General features: G+C 36.3%; 2 protein-coding genes across 2 annotated transcripts in view; both read left to right on the top strand.

The window, feature by feature from the left end:
* The window catches only part of LOC103973743 (SWR1 complex subunit 2), a 15,040-nt gene extending 11,495 nt beyond the window's left edge, over positions 1-3,545 (top strand). Inside the window, exon 11 of the mRNA XM_009388388.3 lies at positions 2,960-3,545. Coding sequence (XP_009386663.1) covers positions 2,960-3,155 — 196 coding nt within the window. The 3' untranslated portion in view covers positions 3,156-3,545. The remainder of the gene's footprint in view (positions 1-2,959) is intronic.
* An 831-nt stretch (positions 3,546-4,376) lies between these two features.
* LOC103973744 (mRNA-decapping enzyme-like protein) lies at positions 4,377-13,311 on the top strand. Its single transcript, XM_009388389.3, has 8 exons — positions 4,377-4,703; positions 4,820-4,860; positions 5,050-5,099; positions 7,358-7,502; positions 8,396-8,452; positions 11,591-11,714; positions 11,921-12,394; positions 12,932-13,311. The coding sequence occupies exons 1-8, from the start codon at positions 4,545-4,547 to the stop codon at positions 12,986-12,988; spliced, it is 1,107 nt and encodes a 368-aa protein (XP_009386664.2). The 5' UTR covers positions 4,377-4,544; the 3' UTR covers positions 12,989-13,311.
* The last annotated feature ends 216 nt before the right edge of the window (positions 13,312-13,527 follow it).

A 13,527-nucleotide genomic window follows, 5' to 3' on the forward strand; every position in this document is an offset into this window, starting at 1 on the left:
GCTCGCCCGAAGCGCCCAGCGCCTGGGCTCGGGCGAGCGCCTAGGCGGCGCCTGATTGAAGCGCGCCGCCTGGGACATTAGCGAGGCGCTCGGGCCTCGCCTCGCCTCGCCCGAGCGCCTAGGCGAGCGCCCAAGCGCCTTTTGCAATCACTGGTTAATAGTTTTGCTATAGATGATACATGAGGAAGATTTTTATGGCAGTTCTTCCATCTAATTATTACTTCAATTATAGATTATCTATCATCTATGATAATCATATATGGTTATAATCAAGGATTGCAATTTCATATCGAGGTATTATATCGGTCCTTGGATGGATTGGTACATGACATATGGTACATTGGAATGTACCAAATAGGAAGAAGAAGAGGAGGAAGGAGGAAGAAAAAGGAAGAAAAAAAGGCGGTGGAGGAAGAGGGAGAAGGCAGAGGATGAAGGAAGACAAGGAAGAAGAGGAGGTAGTGGAAGGAAAAGAGGAAGAATGAGGAAGAGGAAGGAAGAAGAGGGGGGTGGTGGAGGAAGAGGAGGAAGGAGGAGGATGAGGAAGGAGGTAGTGGAGGAAGAATAAGGAGGAGGATTACTGGAAAAGAGATAAGCAATGAGGTAGACGACGACGATCGGACGAAGGGAGTGGTTAGGAGAACAAGAAGAGAAGAAGGCGGAGATGGCTTACAGGGTGGAGAGGGCTTGCATGAGCCCTAGAAAATCTGGATATGATATATATACTATATATTATTTAATTGAACCAAAATGGACAGCTCAAAATGGGTGAGTCCACATATCATTTCATGTCCTTACCAGTAAATACTGGTTACTATGTATTGATCCGAGTGAAAAAGGAGTTCCTTGGTTATAACAACAACCATTTATAAGTAGCAGATGTTCACAAAAATACTTCAAACATAAACATACAACACAAATAAGTCAAGAATCCAAATTACATAAATAGTTTTAGTCTTTGACACATCTTGAATCTGTATGTAGAGGAATCATCCTATGTATATATAATACATTAACATAAATATGTATACAAAACAAGAGTCCTAAAATGTTTGCGCTATTTGACATCTTGATGTTTGAGACCAATGTTTGATGTTTCACGTGGATCAGTATGAAACGAGTGATACGTACTTGTTTGGGTGAATTGGTGTGCGGACCGCCTCACTTTCGAATGATCCCATCCGAACCATTAAAAGGAAAGTATTTAATTTAATAAACATACTTTAGGGCTTGCCTTCACGAGCCCTCTTTGCCTCGAACACGAGCCCTTCTTGCATCACCTCATGTAGCTACTTGTCATCACCTGTCGCTAGTTGTGCGTCATCGATAGGTACTCTTCCTCCACTTCTCCTCTTTTTTTTCCTATTCCTTATGTTCCTCCATCACCTCCTCTCATTGCTCTTCCTCTACCGTCCTCTTCCTCTACTACCTCCTCTTCTTCCTTTCTTTTCCTCCTATTTTGTCCTCCAACACCTAGTCTTCTTCCTTCCTCCTCCCTCTTCCTCCATTGCCCTTCCTCTTCTCCTCCTTTCTCGTTGAGTCATCAACACATAGGTGTACCGCATGTCACTATATCAGTATTGTATCGGTCTAGCTAGTGAGGATTGATATGAGTCCGTACTGGTGCAGTGCATGTCATACTTACTGGTTTGGCTAGGGATTGACACGGGTTCGGTATGTGAAATGACAATCCTTGTTTGAGGCGGTCATGAAGAATCTTTTGAAATGTCCAGTCGAATAACATTTCTACCAATCACATGTGGTCGTCAAGATTGGCTGAATAAATAATAACTAGCCAACCATTCATATTCAACCCATTCCCTCTTTTCGCTCTCACATTTAGGAAGGAATGACATGTATGCATGAATTCAGTTGGCCTAGTACCAATAAGTTGGTTTTAACTATTAACATTTTCTGTTATATTAGCAGAGACTGCTTTGTACAAGTTATAGGAGAAGCATGATGAGCTTGTAATGACTTGAGAGTTGCAGCATAGACATTGACTGGATCCTTAAGTGAATTCTGGAGAATTTGGGTGGAGTAGATTGCAGCAATCTCAGGTCTGGGAAGGAGGAAAGGACGGACTAGTTGCAGCATAGACATTGACTGGATCCTTAACTGAATGCTGGAGAATTTGGGTGGAATAGATTGCAGCAATCTCAGGTTTGGGGAGGAGGAAAGGATGGACTTGTATATTCACATGTCCTATTACAGATACATTGGGCCTAAGTTCTCTGATCTATGTTCGGCAGGCCTGCATGATCATGAGTTTTTTTTAAATAAGGTTTCTTTGCTTGTTAAAGTAGCTTAATAATGTGCTATCTCGATTGCTCTTTTGAATAAGTTCATGTTGCATATCATTCTTGCCTACAACTAGTGAGAATGGAAGAGAGAAGACACTACGAAATATGAACTGGTTCTTGACAAATAATCAATCCATTGAACTTCTTCAACCTTTGGTGAATCCTGCTTTCTGATATCTTTCATTTGCCGTTGTATGTGTTTTTGCCATTAGTGTCGTAACTCTTTAATCTTTACCCCAATTTGATGTCGGGTGTGAAGTTGTCAATTTGTGATCGGACTCATGAATATCCTACAATTTATTGCTGAAAATCTGATTCTTGCTGCCTGTGATGGTAGTAGATATAGAAGACGAGGCTTTTTCCATACTTAACGCTGGGGGTAGATCTTTGTTCTGCACTGAGCCATTTTTACTGTATACCTTCTTTTAGGGTCCTACTCTTCCTATACTTTGCTTATACATTTATCCCTGTGTAGTTTATGAATTGAGAAGCATCCTTGCAATGTTGTTTTCCAACTTGATTTGGTTGTAGTCTTGATGCTAAAATGGTCTTTCTTGGTTTTATTTCTTATCATGCCATGACTATTTTTGCTTATCCTGTGCCATTTTTTTCCTTTTAGCTCATTGCAAGTGTTGATTTTGTTGCTTTCCTTCCAGATTCACAAAACAGGAAACCGATCAGAAGCAACTGGGAAAGATAGATATGGGAGATCTATTTGATGCAATTTCTAATGAAGGATTTTTATCCACTCGGAGTAGAAGGGATGCTGGGATAATGAGAAGGCCAACCGATCTTCGATTAGGAGCTCAATTCCGAAGAATACCAGCTCTAGAAATGCTTGATCAAGATTAATAGAAAATAGTGGCACATCAGATCTTTCAAGACAATTGGCTGTTTCGCCCATGAGTTCATGCATATGGGTGTGTACACGAGCGTTGATGACCCATATGCTGTATTCCACGGCATATATGATTGACAGCCAACTTCATCAGCTTAGGTTGACAACTTCAAGCTTTTTGCGAAAGAATACCCTTAGTAAACATCATTGATTAGTCTGGATGTACTGTGTAACTATGTATACTATTAGTCGGTTGCATGTCTTACATTTTAGTAACAGGCTATCGGGGATTTGCTGATGATTTCTAACCATTCTAACGAAACTATACCACCATCTTTTTGGTTTGGTGATTTGTATGTAATTGATGATTCTCTATGCAGGTTCTTTTACCTTATTGATTTTTATTTTTACCTTATTGAAAAAAAATGGTATTAGTCATTTTAAAATTACGTCCTAACGGTTTAAGTTTGGATTGGTTTAGTGGAAGTTACTATATACTCGATCATAGAATTTATTAAAAAAAATTAATTTTGATAATTTATTAATATTATTTAAAAATAAAAAATAAAAAAATAGTATTAATCATCGTCAAATTGAGTTAGCTTAGTGAAAGTTAATCATGTTATGCTCAAAATTAAATTAAATCACACTTATGTTATTACAATCAATCACATAATCTCTCCAATTTTAATTGATTTAGTTCATAAGTAAGTTTATTTACTTAAAAAAGATGTTTCCTCATAAAAATAAATATGAGGTGTCATCCGTAAAAAAATCAATAATAAATTTTTTTAATAAAATATCTTACGTACTCACATCTGCATGCATCCATCGACAAGACATTTGCTATGTTTCACATGTGGGGGTTCATGAATGTATGTATGGGTCCTCATTGGATGTCTCCTCATCCAATGGGTCCTCATCCTTCATCCACCAAGTCACTTTTCAATCAATCACCTTCTAACCTATCTAATACGTACGTGCCATTAAACCCAAACATAGATCTCGTTACCATTTCCATCAAATAGTGAGGTTTAAATATGGGTGAGAGGTTGAGGCTTCACTTTGCTTATGGGGGGCGTGATGTGATTGTTGAATCACAGTGACATGTTATTCTAATATCCCCCATAGGCAATCAAGTCAAAGAATAGGAATTGGTCCGCTTCGTAAATCCGAAAATGGAAAAAAATGAAGAAAACCACACACGTCAAGATTAGTTAGCAAAAGTTTATTTCGGAAGAAAATGCTGTCGCCGGTGCCACTTCGGGGATTCCTCCGTCCCTACAAGATATAAAAGCCTCGTCCTGTGCTCCCTCGTTTCTCTCCGTCGATCTCGGCTTGGCCTCGGGTGAATCCGTGGAATTAGAATTGGGCTTAGGGTTAGGGCTCCGGAGGGGGCGAAGATGCTGCAGAACCGGAAGGTGACGCCCAATCTTGATCAGCAGAGCACCAAAGCCCTCAATCTCATTGTCCTCCAGCGCGGCGACCCCTTCGTGGAGGAGATCCTGATGACCGCCACCCACGTCACCTTGTACGAGTTCAGCATCGACCTCAACCAATGGGTCCTTCCATCTCCCCGCCGAACCCTTCTCCTCCCTTTCTTGATCGGGATTTTTTTGTTTCGTTTTTTCTGGTTTCCGCCACCTGATTAGGGTTTCGCTTCCGTCTTTCCTTGCAGAGCCGGAAGGATGTTGAGGGATCGCTCTTTGTCGTGAAGAGGTAATTGGATCGTGAGTGTTAGTCCTTTTCCTCGTTTCATCACCTTTGATTTGAATCATAATGTGGATGAATCGGGCCTGATGTTTAGGTCCTGTTGGGTTTTAGTACCGAATTTATTACTTGATGTCAGTTCCCGTGGTGAATTTATTGTTGTTCTGTTGGCAATGATGAAAATACGCTACTCTGCAGGAACACGCAACCTAGATTTCAATTCATTGTCATGAATCGACGCAATGCAGGTATTAGATTGGTCTTGTTTGGGGAATCTATCTTACTTCTTGCCTTCATCTCTACCTGTAAAAGATGTAAATTTCTCTATAACTTTGTCACTGTAAGTTTTGACATGAGAGAAGTTGGAAAGGGATAAGAGTTGTTTGTCCTAGCCCTTGTTGGATATATTCTTATTACCATCTCTATGTCAGCTAGGGAATCAATTTCTGCTGGTAACCTTAGGAAGATTCCGGATTGGATTTATTACCAATTTAAGTAGGATTTTGTTGCATCACAACGTAGTAAAATCATACTTGATTTTTCTATAATTAATTTCCTAAATACTCAACTCTGGAGGCTTCGTTTGGAGAAGGTTGTGCTGGAAGTATAGTGCTACCAGTCATGTAAACTCTGCATTATGCTTCCAAGCAGGTCATTTGAAACACAACTTATTCTTTGCATTCTTTCTGTGTTGATATGGTTGCCACTAAAGAAAAACATAAATCCTCATGAGAACCACCTAATGTGGGTTGTGTCAACAAAGACACTTTGCAACTTTGGAATTTGTTCTTTTTCTGTGAAGATACTCCTTGAGATGACCATTGGCATTTTTATTTCACTTGTTCGTTGACATAGATTTAGATGACCATTGACATCTTTAGTGCTTTATCATCATGGATTTCCATGCGGCTTATTCAATTGGTCATGGTTATTACTTCAATCTTTGTTCACTTAAATGTTACAGTGGCTAACATTGATTCTATACCCAGTTGCTTTTATATATTCAAGTCTTGTCAACCTGAAGCTGGCACCATTTTATGCAATATACTTGGTGAAGAATCTTATGTGTTCTGTTAGTCTGGATTGTGTGACTTGTGCTGTTCATTATGTGGCAAAATAATTTTTTATTCTTCCGGAGATATAGACACATACAAAACAAAGTGGCAACCAAGAATATTCATATTTCAACCACCACAGTCTAATAATGGTGTGATTTCTTATTTGGAGATTAAGATCTGGAAATGCAAGACATTGAAAGATTAGTATAACTCAAGTTAGAGCAGCTACTAAAGAAATGATAATGGCAAGTATGTTATGAATATCTGGAGATTTTTTTGAAGTTCAAATTTTCATTCTTTATCGGTTTCTATATATATATATATGTGTGTGTGTGTGTGTGTGTGTGTGTATATATATGTGTATATATATATATGTGTGTATATATATATGTATATATATATATTTGTGTGTATATATATATACATATATGTGTGTGTGTGTATGTGAAGAATAATTTGATTATATAAAAAATAGCATATGTGTGAGGATGGAGAATGCATCCAGAAGCATGTGATAGGCATGTGGATGAACTAATGATAGTTAATGCTAAATGACAGTCTCTGAAGAACTAATGAGAGTCCCTGCTAATAGATGATAGATGTGCCGAGGAGTATTCTTAAAATTCTAAATGTCATGCTGGGTGCCTTTGATTCTTTCTAGACTAAATCTTGACATCACCCCCTTTTTCTTTATCTCTTGTTGTAGACTTCTCCAAATGTAGGAATCTCAAGAGTTTTGATTGTTGCATGATGATGAACTGCAAGTGATAATGTGGAGGTTTATATTTACTAGGTACTTAGTGTTAAGATCAGTTCTTATCTTTAGTACATTGATTTGGTTCAAAAAATCTATTGTGTTTTCTGTTAGACCTGTTCTTAGTGCAAAAAGATGAATGCTGATGTTTTTGGATGTTTATTTAGTATGCTATAATGTACACATGGAACATGCAGATATTTTAGTTCAAAAATGGTAGTTTGTATCATCAGAGAGTAAAGAATGGGCTTCTTCTTCATGAGGCTCTCACCAATGTTTGATATGGGGAGTGTCATACCCCTTCAAGCAGATATGTCATTTTCAAGACCCGAACCCTGATCACTCATGACACAAAGGATCAACCTCAGTTTGGTGTCAATGCTTGCTCACCGTTCATTGGGTGGTGATAATTTTGTTAAATAATTGCCGCATTATTTGTGCTCACTTAGCCAAAGTTGTACTGACAAAAATTGATGGAAACTATTCTTTTTTACTGTGATTTTGTGTTATTATGCTAGAAGAAAATTCTTTAGTTGACACAAACTCAACTGTTCAAGCAGTGCAGTTTAACTTATTTTATTCGTTGTTTGCATTTAGAAAGCTCTATTTGAAAATCTGTTTCAGGTCATCTCCAATATTGTATGAACTTTGATTGGTACTTCTATTTTTATGATTGCATTCCTTTTATCAACAGATAATTTGGTGGAAGATCTATTGGGAGATTTTGAATATGAAGTCCAGGTTCCATATCTCTTATATCGAAATGCTGCTCAAGAAGTAAATGGTATATGGTTTTATGATTCACATGACTGTGAATCAGTAGCAAATCTTTTCAGCAGGTACTAAGTCTGTTGTTTTGGGTAGTTGACTACTTGAGTTTCTTTTTTGCTTTATAGTTTTTGTCTTTTACTTCGGGTTTTGCAAAAAGAAAAGTACATCAGAGGGTTATTGTGTAATTAAAAAAGTTCAGTAATTTTTTTTAAAGTTTAGTAGTTATTCAATAACTTGTTAGATGCAAAGTCATCTCCACACTGCCTGATAATTTTCCTCATAGATGACTTAATTGCCGATTAAAAGTGTCATAATAAACCTTATTGCGGAATTATGTAGGAAGGCACGGTGAGCTTGTTATTGAAAAGTCACCAAGTTCTAGATTAGAACTTGGAATGTTAACCCCTTATCTAAATTAGATAAGGAATGTTAACCAAGAAAAACAAACAGATGTATTTAATGGAATGTTAACCCCTTATCTAAATTAGACTTAATCTGATCTCTGCCATTGCATAAAATAGGGGATATGAAACTTGTACAAAATATGTAACATTATAGAGGTGTGCTTTTAGAATCTACACCTTTTAAGTCATGAGGTGTGTCTAAGAAAAAGTGTGCACTCATTACTTGAGGCTTTAAGTCAAGGCTAAAAATGTAAATTAGTGCTTTTGGTAAAACTGTTGCTTGCAGAAAATCTTTATTTTCACTTTTTTACCAGAAGATACTATTGCAGATGAGAGTGGGTTTTGCTCGTTATTATAATTACATAGTCTGATGCATTTTTCAGTCTTAATCTTTGTTTAAAATATATCTTGATTTTATTACTCTGATGCCCCGGGCCCTCACATCTGTGTGGCATATTTTTTATTCTTAAATTTTATCATTAAAAAATATATGAACTGCATATTTGTTATGCAATGAACTTGTGGTGCTCTAGACTAACATTGCATATTTTATCCAGAATCCTTAATGCTTATTCCAAAGTACCTCCAAAGCCTAAAGTACCATTGACTAAAAGGTAACGTTGGATCTCATTTGTGAAATTTTATCTGCTTCATTCATTACAAATGCTTGTAGATGTTGTGGTTGGTATGTTCCCTTATCCCATTCTTTAAAAGAAAGCTTTGTTTCTTGAACTCCAATTAGCTAGCAATACTTTTTATTTCGTATCATATAGAACTTTTGATTGCTACGTTGTTTTGTGTAATGTGTCATCTTTCTTATTGCTAGTTACAGCCTGTGCCCATGGACGTTGAGGTTTATTTCTCCTTGAACTTTGCTAACTGCTCTTATTTGCTTCAGATAACTTTCCTTAAGCTGTCATCTGGTCAGTTAAAAAAATGTTTTTCTCTTTTCCCCTCCTTTTTCATTTTATTTTTGGTGTTTAATGTGAAATTTAGGAGTTGGATATTTTTCATTGTCTTTTGGCTTAAATTTTTTTATAAATATTTTGTATTGTTGTTCCCTGTATATCAATATGAGACTTGGCGTAGCTTTTTTAATTGTCAAACTTTTTTGTTCGTGATTTTTTTATTTCTTTGTGTAGCTTATTTGTTTATTAGATTGTATAATTTTGCAAGTATCATTTAAATGTTTAACATCTCATGAAACCCTCATAATATAAGGAACTATCAGGATGATTCTAGATCTGCAAGTTCAGACAGTTCATCTGCTGGCTTGATTTTGCCAATCCAATCCAGTAAATCTTGTTAATCCCTTTTGCCAGTCCAAATCATTATTCTAAATTGTGCCATAGGATTAGAAGTAAACTGTCATTGTTCTGTACATCATTTTATAGATTATTAAATGCAATTTTATGCATTTAAAAAGTTAGTGCAATTGCAACATAAAGTTATTAGTATGTATTGTTTCTTAGAAGAGAGTGTGTGTTTCTAATGCATATTAAGATCTATTATGTTTAAGAGTGGACCTTATTTAGAGTACATTTTCCAATTAACATATTGAATCTAAAAGATGTATTCAGAAGTTGGTTTATCTAGGCTAAATGTGATAAACTATATAAGAATGTCCAATTAGATACAGAAACACTGTGGGAGTCTCCATGAATTCGTCATCTTCTAAATATATGGGACACGTATTTTTTTTTTTTCAAATAATTTGTTCTTTTCTGAGTGGTGTGGAATCAGCATCTAAAGGGATCCATAATGAAGTGTCTGAATACTAGGAACTAGTGGGCTGCATCTCGACATTAGAGACGGTAGTGGAGTTTAATAGAAAGGGAATGTTTTTCTTTAACAAAAAGAGCTTTCTGACTTATATATAAACCTATTTAGACATTTAACTAGTTTTTGTATGATTGTAGAGAGGATGATGTCAGGAGGAAAGTAGAACTTCAATTCATGTGGACAATAATGACTAATTATAAAACTATGAAGATATTTCTTTGCAGGGAAATGGAATTATAGGGGGAAATTTGTTTTAGGAAGTAATTTTAGGTGTTTGCTGAGGTGGTATGTTGGACAGCAGTAATTATGTTTCAATTTGGCCACAGGAAAAGGGTTCAAACTAGTGAATAAAGTTTCTGATCAGTTGTCAATCTAAATAGATACTATGATGGGTTTTTGAAGGTTCTTTTCTGATATTCATAGCTGATAACTTAAGTATCAAAAAGTGGCTCAGGGTATGCAGACAGGCAGGTATTGCATTACATTATATATCTCATCCATTTTAATGAAGTACGAGCAGAATATACATTAAAAAACTAACAATGGTGGGTGCTCAGTTTTTGGTAAGCAATGTTTTAGGCCAACCTTTATTTGCAGATACTGTCACTTGGCTTCCTGTTTTCTCCCTTTATCCTGAAGCCACGGTGTTATTTTCTGTAGCTACAAGGCTTCTTGGGGTCTTGCACAAGAATATGTGAATTATATGTTGGAGATAGATCATTCTTACCTCTTTGCATTTCTTGATCTTATGGTGTAATATTTGTGGCAGATCATGAATTGATTAGTCAAATCAAACTAAGCCCATGTTTATTAATTTTGTTAATATTATAATTAATCATTACCTATAGACATGCCGATAGAGTAGCTTTTCTTTTTTTAAGTTGAGAAGAAATTCCTCAGCATTTCAATTTGTCTTATTCTTTACTTGAATGTCTTTGTTGTGTATGATAGGCCGCATTGATCCATTTTTACTAGGATTATGTAACTTAACCTTTAGGCCTTTTCCTAATAAGAATGTATGTTCAGTAGCTAAATAAAAAAATATTGCTATAGTCAATCAACACCTTAGGAATGGTTTATAGTTTTTAATAAGTTATTTTAACTATTGATAATAGGGGATATATCTAGGTTTGTGAATGAAATCATATTATCATTGATTGTGTTTATATTATTAAATTACTATAACAGTTGAAATAGTAATGTGGAAGTATGAATCATGTTGTACCACTATCACATTGCATGCTTATGTAGACTGCATATGCAGCTGCAGACTAGACCATGTACACATGCAGCTGTGCAGTTCAACTCTTAATACATTTATGGCAACTGTATTTGCTGCTTAAGATGTTGGGAGGGTACCTTTAGCTCCTGGCCCAATTGCAAGCGGTTACTTTTGCAAATGTTTCTTAAGATGCTAGTGAAAAACTTTTTATCCTATCCTCCAGATAAAGATGATTCATATGGTAACTGCAAGCATTAAGTTGTAAAATGTACTTTCTGGAAGACTTAAATTATGGTAGATCTCCTTTCTTCACCCTAAAGTAACTTGGTCTTTCCTCTGGCAATTGTTCTTGGTGCTTTGTCGTTGCATGTCAATGCAATTTGTCAAAAGAAAAAGCTAGCGGAAGCCATTTCCATGAGTTTCATTCTTATCGCCACCTTGAATTATATGATCAGTTATTTCTTAAAAATGACTCGTCTCTGTCCTGGATTTTAGACCTATTTTATTGATCAGTTCGTTTTTGGATAAATTTTGAAATATTTCTCCTGCTTTTGGTTGTTATTAGTGTAATACTTAATACTTCCATAGTGAACTTGTGATCATTTTTGCAGTGTAGACCTGCATGTATGTGTGCCCTGGGGTTTCTTATTTGAGGCTGTAACTCTATGGGCATCGTGATGCTGATATATCTATACTATAAATCTTTGATTGGAAGTAATTTTTCTCACTATTTATTTTCCACTGACAGTGAGTTTGAAGAGCTCGAAGCAGTGCCTAGTTTATCAATCACTGAAGGCCCTTTTGAGCCTCCACCTTCGTGTGCTGCTACACCAATTAATGACGTCCAAGATGATCTCTCTGTCTTCTTCAGTGTATGTACCCCACCAGAAGTTTCTTCCCTTATTATCATTGATTAGTCATACCCGCAGCTCATTTGTTTTTGTTTTGTCCACATCTTTCTGTGACTAGCATTACTGTACCATTTTTTTTTGTGAAAGTTGAAAATTTCTTGATCTATTAGAAGTAAAAAAATACTCTCATTTCTTATCCTTGACATGTGAATGGTCTTAATTCGCAGGCTGCTATGAATGTTGGAAATGCAACCATATCAGGGCAATTCCCACTTCCTTCTGCAGCTATTCCTGTATCTTCCCACATATCAAGTGTCATTCCAACTGCATTGCCAACAATACAGTCTGCACCCGTTCCAATATCCGCCACCCCCATTCCAATATCCACCACGCCTTTGATGCTTCCCATTGATACTAATGAATCTAGCATTGGAAGCAGTAAGCTTGCTGCAAATCTTGTGAAACCTTCATTTTTTTCGCCAATGCCATCTTCATCTGCATTGGTAATGCCTCCTATATCATCTTCCGTGCCAACTGTTCCACCAATCCATCCTCCAGTGACTATGCAGCGACCATATGGCACTCCGTTACGTCAGCCTTTTCCACCACCTACTCCCTCTGCATCTTTAACTCCTGCTCCAAATTATGGCCCAGTCATTACACGAGATAAAGTCCGTGATGCATTCTTGAGACTTGTGCAGGTAAAATTTCTGTTGATTATCTTCTTTTACATTTCAGTAGTCTCTTTAATGCAAATAATCATGCCTAGAACTTCTTTGTTTTATTATGATGTTGGTTCAATGTCGGGAACTATCATTCACATAGCATGAGACTTTTTTCTGCTCTTGTTATATTTGTCACTCCATAGGCATTCTCTTTTTCCATGTATAGTCCACTCTGTCCATCCTGCACGACTGATCTTTCATATTCTTATCAAATAATTATTCCAACTTAATTATTATGTAGCCCCTGTATATCACACAGAAAGTTCTACATACCTCATTTGGTGTATCAGCTTTACAGATTGTGACTCGAGTTTGACCCGTCCTTTGTCTTTAAAATTGTCTGCTTGAATTGGCAATACAAACTAGCATTCTAGAAATATTTGGCTGATTCATAGCTTCCGTATCTTCTACAATGGTGGCGTTATCATCTACTTTTTGTTTGCAACCCTTACTCTTTGATATACCCATACTGGTGGATGATAGTTCTGACTGAAGTATGTGGTTTTTTGACAGAATAATGATTTCATCGACATGGTATATCGGGAGATGCTGAATGTGCATTATCCTTGACAGACAGGATTGTGCTTGCTGGCATGCAGCCATTTTCTCTGTGAACGAGTGGGCTACTGTAAATATTCCAAATCATAGGTAATGTCATTAGAACTTTTTTTTGTTTCTATTATCTGTGGTTGTGAAGAATTAAGACTAAAATTTTTGGTTTGGTGTGGTTTGGCTTTTGGTCTGTCATAGTTCGGAAACGCCCGTACTGTCATCTGTAAGCATAAACTTCAGCCGTCTTCACTCAAGTGGATTATTAGATATCATTTCTGTAATGCGGATTTTTTGGTAAAAGAGATTTTGGTAATATAATAACATTCTCTCTTTTTCTTTTTCTTTTCCTGTTTTTGGGCAGTGACCTATATACGTTTTAACTGTTTATTGCATTTCTCCATCTGCTATGTTGTCTGGTCATCACATTTTAAAGTAAAATAATCGATTGAGTATATTTTTAAGGTTAATATTTAAGTATATTTTTAGGCATTTTATGCTCAAGTTAGGTTCTTGTAATCATTATATATATATATATATATATATATATATATATATAT

Source organism: Musa acuminata, chromosome BXJ3-11 (genome assembly GCF_036884655.1).
Source record: "Musa acuminata AAA Group cultivar baxijiao chromosome BXJ3-11, Cavendish_Baxijiao_AAA, whole genome shotgun sequence".
Lineage (NCBI taxonomy): Eukaryota > Viridiplantae > Streptophyta > Magnoliopsida > Zingiberales > Musaceae > Musa > Musa acuminata.

What these genes read in the sequence shown, in the direction of transcription:
- LOC103973744 (XM_009388389.3), top strand. Translation starts at nt 4,545, where the DNA reads ATGCTGCAGAACCGGAAGGTGACGCCCAATCTTGATCAGCAGAGCACC. An exon ending in GCATCGACCTCAACCAATGG is followed by an intron (nt 4,704 to 4,819) that starts GTCCTTCCATCT and finishes CTTTCCTTGCAG; the next exon opens with AGCCGGAAGGATGTTGAGGG. An exon ending in GTAGCAAATCTTTTCAGCAG is followed by an intron (nt 7,503 to 8,395) that starts GTACTAAGTCTG and finishes TATTTTATCCAG; the next exon opens with AATCCTTAATGCTTATTCCA.